The sequence below is a fragment of the Anas platyrhynchos genome, chromosome 37 (assembly GCF_047663525.1).
Source record: "Anas platyrhynchos isolate ZD024472 breed Pekin duck chromosome 37, IASCAAS_PekinDuck_T2T, whole genome shotgun sequence".
In the NCBI taxonomy this organism is placed as follows: Eukaryota; Metazoa; Chordata; class Aves; order Anseriformes; family Anatidae; genus Anas; species Anas platyrhynchos.
In genome coordinates this window covers 2,423,860-2,443,394 of record NC_092625.1, presented here as the reverse complement: position 1 = coordinate 2,443,394, position 19,535 = coordinate 2,423,860, and the positions used below count along the sequence as shown (strand labels likewise).

The window sequence follows — 19,535 nt, the reverse complement described above, 5'->3', positions numbered from 1 at the left end:
TATTGGCTGGCTGCACCGCCCCTCCGGCCGCACACCTCTGCGATTGGTTGGTGCGGCGCTGCTGGGCGGGGCCAGGAGCGCCGCTAGTGAAAGACAGCAGAAAGGGCGGAGCGGCCGTCACCGCAGGAAGCGGCAGCCAATCAGAGCGAGGAGGAGGCGGGCCGAGCGCCTCAATGACGGGCGCGGCCGCCATTTTGTGAGTGAGCCGCGTTCTGCCTAGCAACAGCAGCAAGGGACCAATCAGGAGGCGCTTTTAGCGCGCCTCCAGCCAATGGGAGCGGAGGGCCCGCTTCTCACGCAGCGGGGGCTGCGCGGGGGCTGCTGAAGGAACGAGGTTTGCTGCGAAATAGGAGCGTGCTTTAATTTTGCTTATAAATGCTTACATAGGGTCACCGCACGTTCCATACATAGTTATAGGGTGATAAACGTAACAGTAACAGGTGTTACGCGCAGAAGCCGCACCTGCGCGTGGAAGACCCACGACACCGCCATGGCAGCGCCTTTCCCCGCCCCGCAGCGCGTGCCATCAGAGGGGGCCCACGGGGTGTTGCACGCCCCGCGCCACGTGACTGTAATCACACGTCATCACGCTCCGCTCATCACGCACTGCCCGCCGGAGCGGGGCAGGTCAGGATGTACCGCACTGACGATACCCAAGGGCTTGGGAGTGGGGGCCCAGACACTGCGCGACTCTCATTGAAGAAACAGCGACAAGCCAACTTTATTTTTTTTTTTTTCCAACTCAGTACCGATAAAACGAAACTCCCACAACCGGTGGGCGGGCTAAAAACAGGGAAAAAGGATCGCGAAACGGTTAAAACGGAATTGGGGGGGGGGGGGGAGGGGGCAAAACAGGCCCCCTCCCAAAAAAACATTGACCCCCCAACATTTTTTGCCCCCCCGCTAACAGCATTCCCCTGCGGCCCCGTGCGGGTGAGAGGATGGGGAACACTGGATAGAAAGGGGAGAAAATGGATTAATTTTTTTTAGGAGGTGCGGGGTGGTGCGAAACTTCTCGGATGAGGGATCTCCAATCTTAGACCCCCCCCGCCCCAAGCTTCTTTTCCGATGAGGGGTCTCCAATCTTAGACTCCCCTCGCCCTAAGCTTCTTTCACCCACTCTGCAAAACCCCAGGAGCATGCAAAAGGGGGCTCACATCTCAGCTCTCCATCAGGACCAAGCCCATGGTGACGGAAGCTGCCGCGATTGGACCGCAGCGCTGGGAGCAGAAATACCGCAAGACCAATTCTTAAGGGATTAAGAGTGGGGACCAGACACTGCGCGACTATCATTCAAGAAACAGCGACAACCCAACTTTATTCATTTATTTATTTTTTCTTTTCCCCAACTCAGTACCAACAAAACGAAACTCCCACAACCGGTGGGCGGGCTAAAAACGGGGAAAAAGGATCGCGAAACGGTTAAAACGGTGAGAAACCGCCCCCGCGCCGCTCTCCCAGCGTGCACCGCTGCTTCATTTGCATGAAGGCGTGGCTGAGCGGCGAGCTGACCGAGTCGGGGGCGTGGTCTCGGTGCGGTGGGCGTGGCCCCAGGCGCCCTCCGCGTCCGCTCGGTCCTTTATGGGGACCTGGGGGGGGTGGGTGGGGGCACCACGGGGACCCACGCTCCCCAAATCACGGCCCCCCCCCCCGCTCACAGCTTCCCCCGCGGCCCAGCGCGGCCGGGAGCAGCAGCAGCTCGGTGATGGCAGGGGGGGCACTGGATGGAAAGGGGAGAAAATGGGGAAAAGGGGGGGGTTATTTTTTTTTGGGGGGGGGATCCCCAATCTTAGGGCCCCCCCTTCCGGCTTGTTTCACCCACCTGCAGAGCCCCAGGAGCAGCCAGAAGCCCCCCAGGTCCCAGCCGTCCATCAGGGCCAGGCCCAGGGTGATGGAGGCCGCTGCGTGGGCCCCCACCGCTGGGGGGGGTCAAGGAGAACAACTCGGGGGGGCCCCCCCGCCCCATTCCCCACCCCACTTTGGGATGTCCCCCCTAAGTTGGTTTGGGAGCCCATAGGATTTGGGGTGTCCCCCATAATTAGGGGTCCCCCCAATTCTCCCCCCTCCAATGTTTTAGGGTCCCCCCCCATTTTGGTGTGTCCCCCCCCATTTTTCAAGCCTCCCCGTTTTTTATGCCCTCCCCATATTTTACCCCCCCCCAAACTTCACATTTCCCCCCTATTGTCCCCACCATCTCCCTCATTATTTCTTTCCCCCCATTTCTTGAGACCCCCCCATTTTTTGTCTCCCCCCCCCCCCCAGTTTTTTGCGCCCCCTCCCCCCCCCTCCCCCGAGGGTGCAGGATACAGAACAGCCCCTGCCCGCGGTGGAACATGGACACCCCCATAAAGAAACCCCCAAACTCGATGGCCAGCAGCACCGCAGCCAACCCCAGGGCGCACAGCAGCCTGGAGGGGGGTGGAGGCCGTGTCGTTTTTTTTTGGGGTGTGTGGGGGGGAGTTTTGGTAAGGTACATGTTTTTTTTGGGGGGTGAGTACAGGGTTTTTGGGGTGGACATAGGGTTTATTCGGGGGGGGCACAGAATTTTTTGGGGGGTTACCTGTTTTTTTTGGGGGGGGTAAATGAGGTTTTTGAGGGGAAAAGCTTTCTTTTAGAGGGGTACAGGGGTTTGGGGGGAGATATGTTTTTTGGGGGGGGCACAGAGGGGTTGTGGGAAGGGCATGGATTTCTTTGGGGGTACATGGGGATTTGGGGGGGCACAGGGTTTGGGGAGAGCATGGAGGTTTTTGGAGACTGTGTTTTTGGGGGGGGACACGGGGTTTGGGGGGGATGTTTTTTTTTGGGGTGTACATGGGGTTTTGGGGGGGGACACAGAAGGTTTTTGGGGGATGTCAGAATCCCTTTAGGGGTATTGGGGTCCTTGGGTGGGGGGTCAGGATCCCTTTGGGGGGGTCTGGGTCTTTGGGGGGGGGGGTCAGGGACCACGTGGGGGTGTTGGAGTCTCCATGGAGGTGTTGGGATCCCCATGGAGGGGGGTTCAGTGTCCCCATGGGGGGGGCAGGGTCTCTGGGGGGGGTCAGGCCCCCATTTTGGGGGTCCCGCCCTGACTTACTCGGTGTTGACACGCGCGTACCCCTCTGCCGAGAACTCGACGGGCAGTGAGGTGCGGACGTGGGTATCCTGCGGGCGATTAATTAAAGCTGGATAAAAACCCATTAATTTTCATGGGGGGGGCGGTACTTATCGGGGGGGGAGCTGTTTTATTGGGGGGGGGCGTTTGATCCCTTACCCTCGCCCCTGTGACCATGCCCAGGCCCACCAGGTGGGACATCAGCGTCAGGAACCGGGCCCCCAGGGGAATCATCGGGGCCTGGGGGGGGGGGGCACGAGGTGAACGTGGGCCCCTCCCAAATCCGTGGAACCCCCCCAAGCCCCAGGGATGCCCCCCAAACCCTTGCGACCCCCCCACATCCTTCCCCCGAGCCCTCCCCAACTCCCCCTCCTGATCTGGGGGGGGGGGGGCACAGGGTGAAAATGGGACCCCCCCCCCTTCAAACTTGGGACCCTCCCCCCACATTTAGGACCACCTCCAACCTTGGGACCCCCCTCAAGGCCCTCCCCAAATCCCCGCTCCCCAGCCTGGGTGGGCGCACAGGGTGTAAACAGGGACCCCCCCTCACCCTTGTGACCCCCCCTCCCCAAAATTTAGGCACCACCAACCCCCAATGCCCCCCCACCCCCTTTGGGCCCTTTCTCTCCAGGAATGGGCGGCGCTGGAGCCTGGGCCGCAGCCCCCCCTGAGGAGGGTGAGCGCCCCTGAGCCCCCCCCCCAAATCAGGGACCCCCCCCCCCCCCAGAAAATGGGTATCCCCCGTTATTTATCCCCCCCAATAATGGGATCTTCTCCAAGTGGCCCCAAACGAGGGGAGTCCCCCAACAATGCCCCCCCCCAGTAATCAGGGACTGCCCCAAAATGGGCACCTCAATATTCAGCCCCCCCCCCAAAATCCCCCCCCAAACCCATGCCCTCCCAATAACGGGACCCCCCCCCCACTTTTACCCCCCTTATATGCCCCCCATTTTGCCCCCCCCAGCCCAGTTCCAGGACCTGCTGGGTGCTCAGCCCCCCTGTCATCCTCACGGCCAAGGGACCCGGTGAGTGGCCCCCCCCCGTGACCTCTGACCCCCCCCATGACCACCCATGACCCCTCGGAGGGACCCTATGTCGAGCAGGGACAGAGACCAATCATGAAGGAGCGGTGGAGACAAAGTGTTACGGACTGACTGTAGTCCCATTCTTCATTCTGCTGTATTGCTTGTGAGGGTAGGATGTCAAAGATGTGTGGGTGTCGTGGTTCCGCTCGAGTGGGCAGCCGAGCTCCACCACAGCCGCTCTCTCACTCCCCCTCCTCAAAGAGGAATGGGGAGAAAATATGTGAAAAGGGCTCAAAGGTTGAGATAAGGACGAGAAAATCATGCAATAATTATTGTAACGGGCAAAACAGACTCGGCATAGGGAGACAGTAAGATTTATTGCTCATTACTAACAAGCGAGAGAAGTGAGAAACAAAGGAAAGAAACCAAAAGCACCTTCCCCCCCCCATCCACCCTCTTCCAACTCTCCCCCCGAGCGGCGCAGGGGAACGGGGGAAGGGGGGTTAGGGTCAGTCTACAGCACTTCTTCTCTGCCGCTCCTTCTCGGTCACTCTCGTCCCCTGTGCTGTGGGGTCCCACCCACGGGATGCAGTCCTTGACGAACTGATCCGGCGTGGGCTTCCCACAGGCAGCAGCTCTTCCAGAGCTGCTCCAGATATGGGTCCGTAGCACGGGGTCCATCCCTCAGGAGAAAACTGCTCCAACCTGGCTCCCCCACGGGCAGCAGCTCCTGCCAGACCCCCTGCTCCTGCGTGGTCTCCTCTCCACGGGCTACAGGTCCGGCCCGGAATCTGCTCCGGCAGGGGTCTTCCACAGGCCGCAGCCTCCGTCGGTGCAGGGCCACCTGCTCCACCGTGGTCTCCTCCACGGGCTGCAGCGTGGAACCCTGCTCCACCGTGGTGCTCCATGGGCTGCAGGGGGACATCCTGCTTCACCATGGTCCTCACCACAGGCCGCAGGGGACTTCTGCTCCGGCGCCTGGAGCACCTCTCCCCCTCCTTCTACACTGACCTTGGTGCCGTTCCTCACTCCCTTCACTCTCCCAGCTGTTGTGTATCGCAGCGGTTTTTGGTCCCTGTCTTAAATATGCTCTCACAGAGGCACAAAACAACATCGCTTAGTGGCTCAGATCGGGTCAGCAGTTGGGCCCTACCCAAACACGGGGCAGCTTCTAGATCTTTCTCACAGAAACCACCCCTATGGCCCCCTGCTACCAAAACCTTGCCACGTGAACCCACTACAGTGGGAGGAAGGTGTTTTTAGTTTGTTTTTAGTTTCTCACTGCTCTAGCTTGTTAGTAATATGTAATAAATTACATTAACCATCCTGTGCTGAGTCTGTTTTACCTTTGACAATAATTGTTGAGTGATCTCTCTGTCCTTATCTCAGGCCTTTAGCCCTTTTCATTGCATTTTATCCCTCTTTCCCTTGGAGGACAATTGAGAGAGTGGTTGTGCTGGAGCTCGGCTGCTCAGCTGAGTAAAATCACCACAGGCACCAAGCTCAATGGAATTCAAGAAGATTTTGGACAATGCTATCAGATGTATTGTGTGCCCTTGTGGCCAAGGAGGCCAATGGGATTCTAGCCTGCATCAGAAGGAGTGTGGACAGCAGGTTGAGAGAGGTGTTCCTCCCCCTCTACTCAGTTTTGGTGAGGCCACCCCTGGAATATTGTATGCAGTTCTGGGCTCCCCGGAACAAGAGGGATACAGAACTTCTAGAGAGGTTCCAGTGTAGAGCCATGAAGATGATAAAGGGATTGGAGCATCTGTCTTATGAGGAAAGACTGAGCAAGGTAGGCCTGTTTAGCCTAAAGAGAAGATTGAGAGAGGATCTTACCAAACTCTACAAATATCTGAGGGGATGATGTAAAGAGGATGGGGCCAAACTCTTCTCAGTGGTGGCCAGTGATACATTTTTGCTTTGCAAGTGAGAGATGCTCTCCTGTGCTGACAGTCTAAAGAATGATTGGCTGCAATCTCCATCTTCATTAGCACTGTACACCTGCAGAAGGATAGCACTGATAAGAACTTGGTGCACCATTCTCATTTTGTATCCATTAAAAAGCAAAGAGTGGCTGTTGAGGCCAGATGGATAGCTGCAATCAAGCAGTAGCTTTTTTTTTTTTTTTTTTTTTTTTTCCCGAAGGTCCTGCCCTTCCTTTGATGCCACAAGCTGCAAATATATTTGAAAATTTCATTTGAAAAGTCATGGTTTTCTCACGTAAAATAAATGATTTCTTATTTATTTCCAAACTTGCCGCTTTTGGATTACAGTCGTCTAAGTAAATCTAAATTATCTGCCTGGATCCAAATGCATATGACAGTAGCCTGTCTCATGAAAAATCTTTATGGATTTGTTTTCTTCTACAGATTAAGTCACAGGAAACAGTTGTTTCCTGGTGCTGTAGACACATGTCCTAGAAAACAGACCATTCAATTAATGCCTGAATGCAAGGTATATGTATGCATGACATATACATGTATATACCACAGGATCACAGAATCACAGAATCATCTAGGTTGGAAGAGACCTCCAAGATCACTGAGTCCAACCTCTGACCTAACACTAACCAGTCCTCCACTAAACCATATCCCTAAGCTCTACATCTAAACGTCTTTTAAAGACTTCCAGGGATGGTGACTCCACCACCTCCCTTCTTCCAAAAGCAAGCATAGTTAGGTCAGCCACTGTTGACTCCACCGTTAATGACATGTAGGTAAAAATTTTACTTCTGAATAATAATGAAAATACATATGCATAATCAAGGATTGCATTTTTTTAAAAGGATCTATAGCATCATGGGATATTTTGTAGAATTAAAAATACATTTCCTACTGCAGTGTTGCTCTAAATACCTTTTCTTTTTTTCTTTGTCCTTAGAAATCTAAGTGTATCAATTAAATTCCATTCCACAATATTTGCTCAAAACTTACCTTATCTTTGAAGGAAGATTTTCTAGGGAAGGACTGCTGTTAGACTAAAATGATTACACAGGTATCTGAAAAATATTTTGCTGGCTTTAATTTTCTTAAAGATATTAGTGTCATTCCATTACATTTCAACCAATGGGGGCTTTATGGTAGAATATTCACCATAGTTATTAAAAGCATAAAGTACTGAAAGATGGAGCTTTAGCAGAGCAACATTTTTGTGGGGAGTAAATCTTTTACTTTTGAAAAATAAATATTTCTTTAATCACATATTACAGACATTTTAACCACAGATTTCTGAACAGCGCATCTGTTCCTATGTCCACAGTGATGCATCATGCGGTGACGTGTCCCACCTATTTACGTCAAGTAGGCCACGTTACATCAGTAGGATGTGATGCTAAAAAGAATAGGGAATTCTTAAAACAGATGCAAACTATAATATATACAAAAATGGGTATTTGCATGTTTGCCTATGTATGCCAAAAAGAAATGGATGCCTTCACATTAAAAAGAAAGGATGCAGTTCTGATGTCAGTTTTGGCCAGTTAAGCTCAGGATGTGGACTCACGAAAAAAAATGTGTGCATGGGGTATGAATTCAGGGCGGCTCACCTTATTTTTTAATGGAAGTACGACAAGTAAAATATCAAAATATGGAAGTGTATCAATGTCTCCCTGGTCATCTTTAAAATTATTGTCCCATTCCATACCTGATTCTGATATCCAAATCCTTCTAGCTTTTCCAAAGGCATGGCAGTTTCTGAGATGTATTTACATGTCATCTGCTGTTACTTGATTCCCATTGGAGATATTGAAATTTTAAGTTTGGAATTCCTGATTTATTGGAATGTTTCTACAACATTTCTAGATCAAAACCAAATAACTTGGCCTAAAAATATCACATTCTTTTGAATGCGATATCACATTCATTCTGTTCAAAATGGAAAAGCACAAAACGAATTATTTTTAACTCATAATTAAAAAGTGAGTAATCAAGAAAAGAGAAAAAGCATTATAGCATCTTAAAAAATCAGCACTCATTATTTTGTACATATTCCTTTTAAATACCATTTTGAAATGATGCCATATCAGATAGACAAGGCAGAAGTAATCCTGTCATTAGCAGAAATTAATTACCCATCTTTAAAATTCAGAGAATATGTAAAGCTCTGTTACATATGGTCATACATGGAAGAAATCAATATAGATATATAAAAAAAATATGATACAACAGATTTTTAGCACACTGAGATTAAGCTCAGGGACATCTAACTATGCATACACATGTTTACCTACAAAATGACCTTACTACAACCACACCCAACCCTCACAGAGTTCATGAGAACATTTTGCAAATATGCATAAAAGTAATTTAAGAACATAAAATTTGCCTTTCTTAAAACAAAGTAAACAAAATATTTTGAGTTTACATGCAAGGTTGCCAGCATAAACAAGATTGGCTAGTAAATTCCCTCTCTACTTTTCCTTGGACTGAACCCCCTGCTGCACGGTGCTCTTTTATGCTCTTTTAATTTGATTCCAAAATGACCATAAAATACTGCTTTGCTGGTAGTAATATGCATGAAAAGCTGATACAAGATTACTTATATGACCTCAAGAATGCATTTCCAGATTTGTAACCTTTTTAAAATAAAATTTGGTAAAGTAAAATAAAATTCTCTATTATACCTGTTTCCTGAGAGTTGCTAATGTGTTAAGTTCAAATTCATAGCTAACTAAATCTTTTATTTCATAACTTACAGACGTAAGTCAGCAAGCAACACTATATTTGGAGCTTCTCAATTTTGTCACAAATAGTTTGACAGATCTCAAAAATAAATTTTATTTTCAAAATTTTAAACAGGTGTAAAGCTGGTCTTTGTGATTATGCAGTCAGCAAGAAAAGATACATTTCTAGCCACAATCACAAGAATCTGTAGGATGCCAAAAAAACAACAACAATCACTTCAGTTCTTAAGACTTGACATCCATTACACAAATGGGACCCACTTAATTCTGCTTTTACTAAATTATCATTAGGCTTTGTTTAATTATTCTTCAGTGTTTGCTTCTTTCCTCTATGTTAAATGAAACCAGCTGAGGTAGCAGTGTTCTGTCTGAATATATGGTCAACGAACTTCTTTTCTAAAGAAAATTTATATCAAAATTTGCCAAACTTAATATAGGCATATCAGATTTTTTTTGGACAATACGTGGAGTAAAAATCAAAGGCATTTTTGAGGTGACAGCATACCACTATTAATCAAATCAAATCAATAAAATAAAACATTTATTTAATGTAAAGAGGTATCCAAGCCTTCATGTCAATAAGAAATGCAGTTAACCTCACACCTACTGTCCTCCCATTTTGGGACATTCTGAACAATATTTAGAATAACAAATAAAGAAAGCAATTAGATACAGAGAAGTATTATTCCAGGATCTGAATCTCAACAAGAGTCCTAAAATAATGAAGATGATGTCTTACAGATAGGAATGAGTATTAGCGTACAACATGAACATGAATACAAACTCATCGGAAGAAGTTTATTGGTAGATTACTATCCTATTAGAAGGATATATTCAATGTCATACAGTATCATGCCATAGCTGCTTGTCATGGCTGTGGTCTATTTTTCATTAGGGAGATGGATGATGAAATAGAGAACACTTTTTTCTTTGATTTACAAAGAAATGTCATACAGGGACAACCCACAAACACTTGGCAAGACAGAGTTAGAATTCAAAGTTGTCTCAACAGAAATGACTTGAAGAAAACAGGATTCGGTGCAGTGAGAGAACCAAATGTTACCTCTGTCAGAATAATCAGGTGAATATGTTTAATGAGTAAGAAGAAGACAGACAATGGTAAGGAGAGGTTTTAGAAGATTGAACACTGTATATGACATATTATTACGGTGTCTACTGTAAAATAAATAAATAAATAAACAAATAAATAAATAATCTTGATTTTATAAAGAACAATATATTTTAGACATTAAATCTACATCATTAAATTTAGGAATTAGTCACCAGAGGTAAAAGCCTTGAAGTGGAGTCCAGCTGGGAGAGCCAACAGAGAAGCTCTAGAATAATGATCAACTGCCAAGAAAATATGGTAAATCAACAATGATTTAGCTAAGCAGCAAAAGGAGAGAGATGAGGAATAAGTTCAGGTAAAAATGTGGTCCCTACAAAAATGAAAAAAATATATATTTTTTTATGTTCATTGAAAATAAACAGTAATAGATTTAAACTAATAACAGTGAATGTGCAACACAAATAAAAACAAACAGACAAAAACGTCTCTTAATAGCTGGGAAAACTGAGCACAGGCAGAGAGAGTTCAGGAACAATGCAATATCTCCATCGTAGGAAGATCTTCACTTTTTTAATTATTATAATTATTTATTTTTTAGATATAATCTATGCTGCCCTAGGGAGGCAATACGGATTAGACAAGGGCTCATAATGCTGTTACATGTTCTTATTCATTTTCAAACCACCTGACTCCAAATTACTGAAACCGTGTGGGTATTTTTATATTAAGGCAACAGTAGACAAAGATACTACAAACAATCTTACAACTACTACACCACCGTGGGCCAACAGAATCACAGAATTTCTAGGTTGGAAGAGACCTCAAGGTCATCGAGTCCAACCTCTAACCCAACACTAACAGTCCCCACTAAACCATATCCCTAAGCTCTACATCTAAACGTCTTTTAAAGACCTCCAGGGATGGTGACTCCACCACCTCCCGGGGCAGCCTGTTCCAGTGCCTAACAACCCTTTCGGTAAAGAAGTTCTTCCTAAGATCCAACCTAAAACTCCCCTGGCACAACTTTAGCCCATTCCCCCTCGTCCTGTCACCAGGCACGTGGGAGAACAGACCAACCCCCACCTCACTACAGCCTCCTTTAAGGTATCTGTAGAGAGCCATAAGGTCATGTGTACTCTGAGGCCTCAGGTCTTCTAGCCTTTAGCTGTAAACTAGTCTTGTCTTTCTTGTTAAAGTCTAATTTTGTGTCAGATTATGGATATTAAGTTATTTAGTATATTACAAGAGACATTAAGTACTTTGTCCATGCTGTTGACCAGTGCTCAGCAAGATGCTAGGTTAGAAACAGCCTTCTAGGGAGTCGTAGATTGCAATTTTTATAGGAGTGGTTCTGAGTTATTCTGTTTTGACGTAAGAAAGTTAATAGCCGAATGTCTTCTGAGAGACCACGGTAGAAATGGTGGTTTTCCTTATTTCCTTACTTCCAACTATTTTAGTTGTTTTGATTGGACAGCACTTTTCCAGGGATTGGAGGGATTTTAATAAAAATCACAAGTTGAACTGAAGCATTAGCAGTAAAGATGGGCAATATGTTCATGTTGTAGTAGATGCAACAACAAATCTCCTTCCACATGGGACTTCTTAATTCCTAGTATTTGTACATACTGCAAAATAATTACAAATTACATACAAAATAATTGACTTGTAACTCACGGAAAACTGATTTGAAATGATGTGGCCTTTGAGGCTGCTGGAAGAGAAGCTTCCCAGTATGAATTGATTTAACATTAGTGCCAATCAAAAAATCATTGCATTTGCACAATCTACACATCACTGGATATGTTTGATACAACATGCTTAAACACTCAACCAGCAGCAGAAGGGCAAGTCTTTACCAGTAAACTACCAAAGCCTTCTGTTTAGCTATTCCTTTATTTTAAAAATGCAAACTGATCTAATGTACCACATAATTCCTCCTGGATAAGAAAGAAAGGCTTAGAGCATTTCACAAAACTATTCCTTAGCTCAGTTATAGCCATGCCAGAGTAGGACTATCATCTCCACTGCAGCAAGCACTAAATCAACTCATACAATGTACTTCTTTGTGTACAGAACTGGACTAAATCCAAAATCTGAGACTAAGTTCTTTTGCATAAAACGATTGCTCTGTTTCTGTGTTTAGTGCTGCCTGCAGCCCAACAATCTTGGGAGTCACTCTGACACAATAAAAGAAATGCTTATTCAGAAGACATGATCTTTCAGTATGTAAAAAGCCACCCACCATCAACAAGAAACATGGATTTTAACAGATAAATAAGGAATGAAGATTGAATTGACTACAGGGAGATTTATTTAGCAACTGTTTCCAATTTGTGTTTGGGACCTACAGTAGCAGCATTTTATGACAAGTCAAAGCCAACTTGCTATTTACGTTGCATATAAACAAGCCTAAGTGAATAATTAAGCAACTGAAGTACTTGTTTTCCAAACTGTAGGCTAAGTTTAGAAGATACGATACCTCTTAGCACTTCTTGTTTCTTGAGAATACTAAGAATGATTAGCATCACTACACATACTGTGGAGTTTTGGAAGTAATTCCAAAAAGATACACAAGCAAACCTAATGCAAGTTCTTGCATTTATTCTAAGATTATATTCCTAATAAGGATATTGTCTTCATAAACAACATTCATTCAGAAATGAATGAAACACACCAAATAAAGTTTGTTAAATGTCTTCTAAAAGCCAATCCAGACTGCATAAGCAGTCTTATATTCTATGAAATTTCAAGAATATTATTGCTAATAATACTAGGTTTAGTTACAGCAATTTCTGTTCAGCTGAAATAACTGATTTATTTTTTTTTTTGAACAGATGAATTTCAGTCAGCATGTGCTGACGTTTTTATTTCATTACAGTGCTTACACTTCAAACGAAAGTAGTGAATTTAAAAGCCCAAGAGTTATTAGCATTGGCAACTAAAGTATTTTTTGCGTAAAATAATACAATATTGCAAATTTATTCATGTTGTTTGGCAAACGTATCTCAGTTCTTTACCAACTATTTCATTGCAAGCCTTCAGACATTCACACCATTGTTAGTGAAGACAAAAACAATGTTTGATAGAGCACTGGGGGCAAATATTGAATTGAGTAACTAGAGTAATTATTGCAGAAATCAATGTGAATAGTAAGACAAGGAGCGTCATGATGGGCCACTTTGTTCACATGCTCTTTATTTTCCTCCTTTGATCTCTCGTATTTTCCTCTGACTTATTGTAACAGGCTGGTCTGACTGGGTGCTTTTGGGTACTGCTAGCTTCTGCAAATTTCAAACTCATTACTACTACTTTTTGCAAAATGCTATAATGGTTTTATTATGTGGATATCTGTCTCCCAGAAACAAGGGTAAGATGAACAAAACATTTAAGATGTAGCATTGAACAACTGATCTTAAATTTCAGGTGTCATATTATCATCATGTGTTAACATAGAGCAGGAATCACAACTGATTTTATTTTCACAGTCCCATAGCAAGGACTAGTCATTTAATAAAAGTAGTATAAATAAATAAATAAATAAATATATAATATAGAAATATAGTGACCATATTTAAAATACTTATAATTTATTCCTGAGTGCAAAGACAGGCTAAACCTAAGGCTGACAGTATAATGATTACTTTTCCCATATGCACAATGTATGTCTTTATAAAATCATCATAGAAGCATAGAATCATCATAGAATGGTGATGCATATAAAAAAAAAATGCAATTTTCTAAACACTAAAGAACGCTATCATCTGTATATCTAAAGCCTTGTAAGATGCATATTATACAGTGAATGAAATGAAACTCTCCAGGCTTTTCATTCTTTGTTTAATTCCCTGGAGTTCCACAGATGCTATGAAAAGCCTTAAGACAGAAAGCATGACAGTACAGTATTTCATACAGTATTTATATAAATTTACAAGCACTGTATGAATAATCCTTATAACTTCCAAATATTTACATTTCTAAATCTGACCCTTTATATGCCTACAGAAATTGCAGGAAATAAGCTTTCCCTTGTGTATGAACAGGAAGGTGGCTTATCTGAGTTTTAAGTCAAATTCAAAACATACTTCAAATGCAATTACCACACAGAAGACCTTGTTTATGTGAGTAACTATGTTACATATCTGCTATAGGAAATAGTGTGTCGTGCATTTTGCCGAGCATATGCGCCAATACAGGCAAAAAAAGCAGATGTTATTTTTTCTTCTTTTAAATCAGCTGATAATCCATGAGCAGCTCTCAGTCTAGCATTGACATAAAATTTGAAACTTCAGTTAAGAAAGCACAAATTTAGATAACAAATTATCCTAACCTGTGTTTCAGGTTTAATTCCAAAAAAACCCTTCAGACTGTCCCCTGCACAGAAATAGGACACAGGGAAGTCTGTAAACTCTCTAAAATTCTTCACTCTCCATAACGTTTAAGAAATGTTTCTTAGTTTCCTTAGTTTATGTCCAGCTAGTACATGAGCTGTCTGTTGGTATGAGTATGGGTTCCAACTTCCCTTAAACTGAACTATCCTCATACATCTATCAGAAAGATAATACTCTTAAATAATTTTAAAGAATTACCTGTTTGTGTTTTTCATACCACCGTGCTTTCATACTAACTGTTGTTTAGTTATGAAATGAGCTACTACATCCAGAAGCGATGTAGAATAGCAGAGAAGTGTCTCAATTGATGCTTACAGAGAAGGTCATCAGACACTTAGCGGGTTTATATTTCTTAATATTTTAGCTCTTTCAAAATCATAAATGGCAGATATCGATGTACTGAAACAGCTTCTTATTTATGTACTTATTTAGTGGTGGAGGATTGTTATGAATCCATTGTAATTATTCCTGTTGGCTACTTACTGGTCTTTTCTGGGAGGCAAGCTAAAAACTATTAATAGCATGAATTAAGCACTACTTTCTTATAGATTACACCCTTTTTAAATTTTGATACCATCATTTTCTAAGTTTCTGATTAACCAATCAATTCTTCAGCATTTAAAAGTTTACTTTCTTCTATATTTTTTCATTACGCTATAATGTGTTCTTTAGCACTGCTAGTTACTCACCTGAGCTTTCTGTGAATTAGTTGTGACCATGGCATGTAGTTGCTTTGGTACAGACAAAAATATTGTGTAGCTCTCACTCACGATACAACTGCTTCAGAATATCTACTTCTTGACCCATTGATAGTTCATTTAGTAGAGAATTTCTTAAGAAGCTAGAGTTATCTGCAGATTTATATTTGGGTATGTTAGAATCATTGCATGTGGAAAAGCAACAGGGCTCCCAAGTTTGTGCAACAGATGTGAGGAGAAAGAGTTACTCCCCTCCCTTTCTTCTTGTGACCGTGTTTGTTAGCAGAGCTGCTCACAGTAACCACTTACATACACTAGAGGTAGCCCCCAATTCACCATGTGCTGACTTTGTTGTTTTGGTGCCAAGGGTCCATTCCTGTCCCCCTTGCAAAGAAATTCCCGGCAAATGTAGGTTAGACTTTGAAGATGAGAGAGAGGACAAAAAGCAAAGACATGCAGAAGAACAAAAAATACGCGAAGAACAAAAAAAGTCCAGGAAAACAAATGGGCGGAAAAAAGGCAGAAATTTGGTATGGCAGCCATGTTTCCACCTAGGACCCCCTTCATCCATATACTGAAAGGGACAAAGGTTTGGGAAGGAGTGAATATGTGACTGTCGTCTTTCCCCAGCACCAGGCTCTGCTCTGTTCAAAGAAACAGAAGCATCTTATTTGCCTGATCAGAGAGCGGGGAGCTTGCTTACCACAAAGACTCTGAAGCACCCAACAGACTTCCCAAAGCATCCTAAGGCAATTGGTGGGCACCCCCCCCCCCGTGGGAGGGACCCCCCCCAAAAAATGCCCCCCCATTAACTGACCCCCCCCAAAACCCACGATCCCCCCCAAAAAACGCCCTCCCCCCATTAACGGGACCCCTCCCTTTTACCCCTTTTTGCCCCCCCCCATTTAGTGCCCCCCTCCATTGTATGCCCCCCCCCCCCAATTTTTTGTGCCCCCCCCCCCCAGCCCAGTTCCAGGACCTGCTGGGTGCTCAGCCCCCCCCCGTCATCCTCACGGCCGAGAGACCCGGTGAGTGCCCCCCCCCCGTGACCTCTGACCCCCCCATGACCCCCCATGATCTTTGACCCTTCGGGGGTCAAGGTTTTTTTTTTGGTGGCAGGGTCCCCAGCTGGGGGGCTTTGCCATGGCCTCGTGGGGCTTCAGCACGTGGCGGGGCCAGGACCTGCGCCTGGGGGAGCTCTGGGTGCCCCCCCCTCACGTGACCCCCCCCACGTGACCCCCCACCGTGTAAACCCCCCCCACCTGCACCCCCCTCCCCCACACGAGACCCCCTTCCATGTGCCCCCCCCAGTGTCTGAAGCCCCCCCCCCAAAAAAAATTCTCCCCCCCCATCGCCCCCAATCCCAAGCCCCCCCCCAAAAATCCCCCCCGGACCCCCCCAGATATCCCCAAGCCTCCCCCTCCCCACGAGCCCTCCCCACCCCATAGATCCCCCCCAGAACCCCTCCAACACCCCAAAATTGCCCCCCCATTGCCGCCCCCCACAAAAAAAATCCCCCCCCAGCTACCCCCAACCCCCCCCCAGGAGTGCCCCCTTCCCCTCCAAGCCACCCCCAGACCCCCCCCAAAAAACTCCCCCCCCATCACCCCCAATCCCAAGCCCCCCCTCCAAAATCCCCCCCAGATACCCCCAAGACCCCCCCCGAGGGACCCCCCCCACCCCACAGACCCCCCCAGGACCCCCCCCCCAAGCCCCCAAATTCCCCCCCCATTACCCCCCCCTCCAAAAATCCCCCCCCAGGTACCCCCCCCGAAGACCCCCCCCTTCCCCTCCAAGCCGCCCCCAGAACCCCCCCAAAAAAACCTCCCCCCCCATCACCCCCATCCCAACCCCCCCCTCCAAAATCCCCCCCCAGATACCCCCAAGACCCCCCCAGGCCCACCTCTCCAAGACCCTCTCCCCCCCAGTTCCCCCCCCCTCCCCTAATTCCCCCACCAGATAAAACTGTACAATGTTATTTTGGCTCCTGGTTTATTTTTGCTCTTCCCCCCCACAAAAAAAAAAAAAGGGGGACCCCCACAAAATGGGGACCCCAATAATTTGCCCCCCCCCCAAAAAAATGGGGTCCCAATAATTAAGGACCCCCACATTTTTTGCCCCCCCCGCTCACAGGTTCCCCCTGCGGCCCAGCGCGGCCACCACCAGGAGCAGCAGCTCGGTGATGGCAGGGGGGACGCTGGATGGAAAGGGGAGAAAAAAGAGGGGTTAATTTTATTTGGGGGGGGGGGGGGATTTTTTTGGGGGGGTTCCCAATCTTAGGGCCCCTCCCCCGGCTTGTTTCACCCACCTGTAGAGCCCCAGGAGCAGCCAGAAGCCCCTCACCTCCCAGCACTTCCTCAGGGCATAATACAGGGTGAAGGAGGCTGCCGCGTGGAACCGCAGCGCTGGGGAGGTCAAGGAGAACAACTCGGGGGGGCCCCCCCGACCCCCCCCCCGGGAATTTTAGGGACCCCCCCGCCCCATTTATTCCTCCCCGCACTTGTTTTGGGGTCCTCATGCTTCAAGAGGCTGGGGCCCATTGGATTTGGGGTGCCCCCCCCTTTTTTAGGTGCCCCCCCCCTTTTCTAGGTGCCCCCCCTTTTTTAGGAGCCCCTCCTTTTGCGACACCTCCCCATTTTGGGGTACCCCCCCACTTTTGAGACAACCCCCCCATTTTGAGCTGCCTTTTGGGGTTCCCCCCCATATTTAGGATCCCCCCCATCTGCCCCCCCCAAAATATGCCCCCCCCGCGAGTTTTAGGGTCCCCCCCGATATTTCAGTGCCCCCCCCATTTTTCAACCCCCACCCCCCAACATTTCACCCCCCCCATATTTTTATGCCCCCCCCTTTATTTTAGACCCCCCACCGTATTTTCCTTTCCACCCCCCCTATTTTAGGATCCCCCTTATTTTACCCCTCCATATTTTAGGGTCCCCCCTGTCTCTTCCCCCATTTCAGGACTCCCCCCATATTTCAAGCCCCCCCCAAACATTCCAGGACCCCCCCATATTTCCAGCCCCCCCCAATATTACCCCCCCAATATTTTAGCCCCCCCCACTTCACCCCCCCCAAAACCCCCCATTCACCCCAATCCCCCCCCATACTCCTCCACCCCCCTCGTTTTTTCCTCTCCCCCCCCAATTTTTTTTGCCCCTCCCCCAGTTTTTTGCCCCCCCCTCCTACTTTTTGGTGCCCCCCCCTCAATTTTTTGCCCCCCCCCGGGGGTGCAGGATACAGAACATCCCCTGCAAGCGGTGGAACCTGGACACCCCCGCGAAGAAACCCCCAAATTCAATGGCCAGCAGCCCCGCAGCCAACCCCAGGGCGCACAGCAGCCTGGGGGGGGGGAACACACATTATTTTTTTTTGGGGGGGGTGCAGGGTTTTGGGAAGGTATGTGGGTTTTTTTTGGGGGGGGGTATGGGTTTTTTGGGGTGGTCACGGGGCTTATTCGGGGGGGGCACAGGGTTTTTTGGGGGAGGGTTACTTGTTTTTGGGGGGGCAGGGTTTTTTGGGGGAGGATAAATGGGGTTTTGGGGGGGAAATGTTTTTTTTTGGGGGGGGCACAGAAGGTTTTTGGGGGGGCCACGGAGGTTTTTGGGGGGTGTCAGAATCCGCTGGGGGGGCAGGATTCTTATGGGGGGGGGTCAGGGTCCCTATGGGGGTATTGGGGTCCTCCTGGGGGGGGCAGTGATGACCCCATGGGGGGGGGTTGGGGTGTTTGGGGGGGGGTCAGGGTCCCCATGGGGGGGGTTGGGGTCCTCGTCGGGGGGGTCAGAATCCTTTTGGGGGGGGGTCAGGATCCCTTTGAGGGCATTGGGGTCTCCGTGGGGGGCGTCAGGATCCTTTTGGGGGTGCTGGGATCCCTGTAGGGGGGGGTCAGGATCTTTTTGGGGGGGTCAGCAACCCCATGGGGGGGTCAGGATCTTTATGGGGGGGGTCAGGGACCACGTGGGGGTGTTGGAGTCTCCATGGAGGTGTTTGGATCCCCATGGAGGGGGGTTCAGTGTCCCCATGGGGGGGGCAGGGTCTGTGAGGGGGGGGGTCAGGCCCCCATTTTGGGGGTCCCGCCCTGACTCACTCGGTGTTGACACGCGCGTACTCCTCCGCCGAGAATTCGAGGGGCAGCGAGGCGCGGACGGGGGTGTCCTGCGGGCGATTAATTAAAGCTGGATAAAAACCCATTAATTTTCATGCGGGGGGGGGTACTTATTGGGGGGGGGGGGAGCTGTTTTATTGGGGGGGGGGCGTTTGATCCCTTACCCTCGCCCATGCGACCCTGCCCAGGGCCACCAGGTGGGACATCAGCGTCAGGAACCGCGCCAGCGCCACGGCCCACAGGGGAATCATCGGGGCCTGGGGGGGGCAAAACCTTTAGGACAAAACCTTTAGGACCCCCTCCCGGCTCCCCCAGACCCTCCCCAAATTCCCCCCCCCCAAGGGCCTGCCTCACTTTTAACGGTTTTGACGCCCTGCGCTAGGCCGCGCGTTGCCACGGCAACGGTGGTCCCGGCCCCGGACTCCGCTCCCTTTCCCGCCACTTTCCTCGCCACGCCCCCTTGGCGAGGTCCCGTGGC

General features: G+C 47.8%; 1 protein-coding gene and 1 non-coding gene across 3 annotated transcripts; both read right to left on the bottom strand.

Annotated features, from left to right (window-relative positions):
* Nucleotides 1-517: 517 nt before the first annotated feature.
* LOC113842245 (transmembrane protein 107-like) lies at nucleotides 518-19,531 on the bottom strand. Of its 2 annotated transcripts, none has more exons than XM_072032316.1 (6): nucleotides 19,412-19,531; nucleotides 19,222-19,314; nucleotides 19,040-19,107; nucleotides 2,308-2,408; nucleotides 1,823-1,919; nucleotides 518-1,720 (listed from the first exon to the last, which is right to left on the bottom strand). In XM_072032316.1, the coding sequence occupies exons 2-6, from the start codon at nucleotides 19,306-19,308 to the stop codon at nucleotides 1,636-1,638; spliced, it is 438 nt and encodes a 145-aa protein (XP_071888417.1). In that variant the 5' UTR covers nucleotides 19,309-19,314; nucleotides 19,412-19,531; the 3' UTR covers nucleotides 518-1,635. The 2 variants fall into 2 exon arrangements, with proteins under 2 accessions (XP_071888417.1, XP_071888418.1); XM_072032317.1 differs by lacking the exons at nucleotides 518-1,720; nucleotides 1,823-1,919; nucleotides 2,308-2,408 and adding exons at nucleotides 17,025-17,155; nucleotides 17,267-17,363; nucleotides 18,194-18,294.
* LOC119716268 (U8 small nucleolar RNA) lies at nucleotides 526-650 on the bottom strand. Its single transcript, XR_005264037.2, has one exon. It is a non-coding gene; the product is annotated as a U8 small nucleolar RNA (small nucleolar RNA).
* Nucleotides 19,532-19,535: the final 4 nt, after the last annotated feature.

Coding starts and splice junctions, on each gene's coding strand:
- LOC113842245 (XM_072032316.1), bottom strand. CDS start 19,308: ATGATTCCCCTGTGGGCCGTGGCGCTGGCGCGGTTCCTGACGCTGATG. Junction 19,108..19,221: donor GCAGGGTCGCATGGGCGAGG/GTAAGGGATCAA, acceptor AATCGCCCGCAG/GACACCCCCGTCCGCGCCTC. Junction 2,409..19,039: donor TACGCGCGTGTCAACACCGA/GTGAGTCAGGGC, acceptor ACCCCCCTCCAG/GCTGCTGTGCGCCCTGGGGT.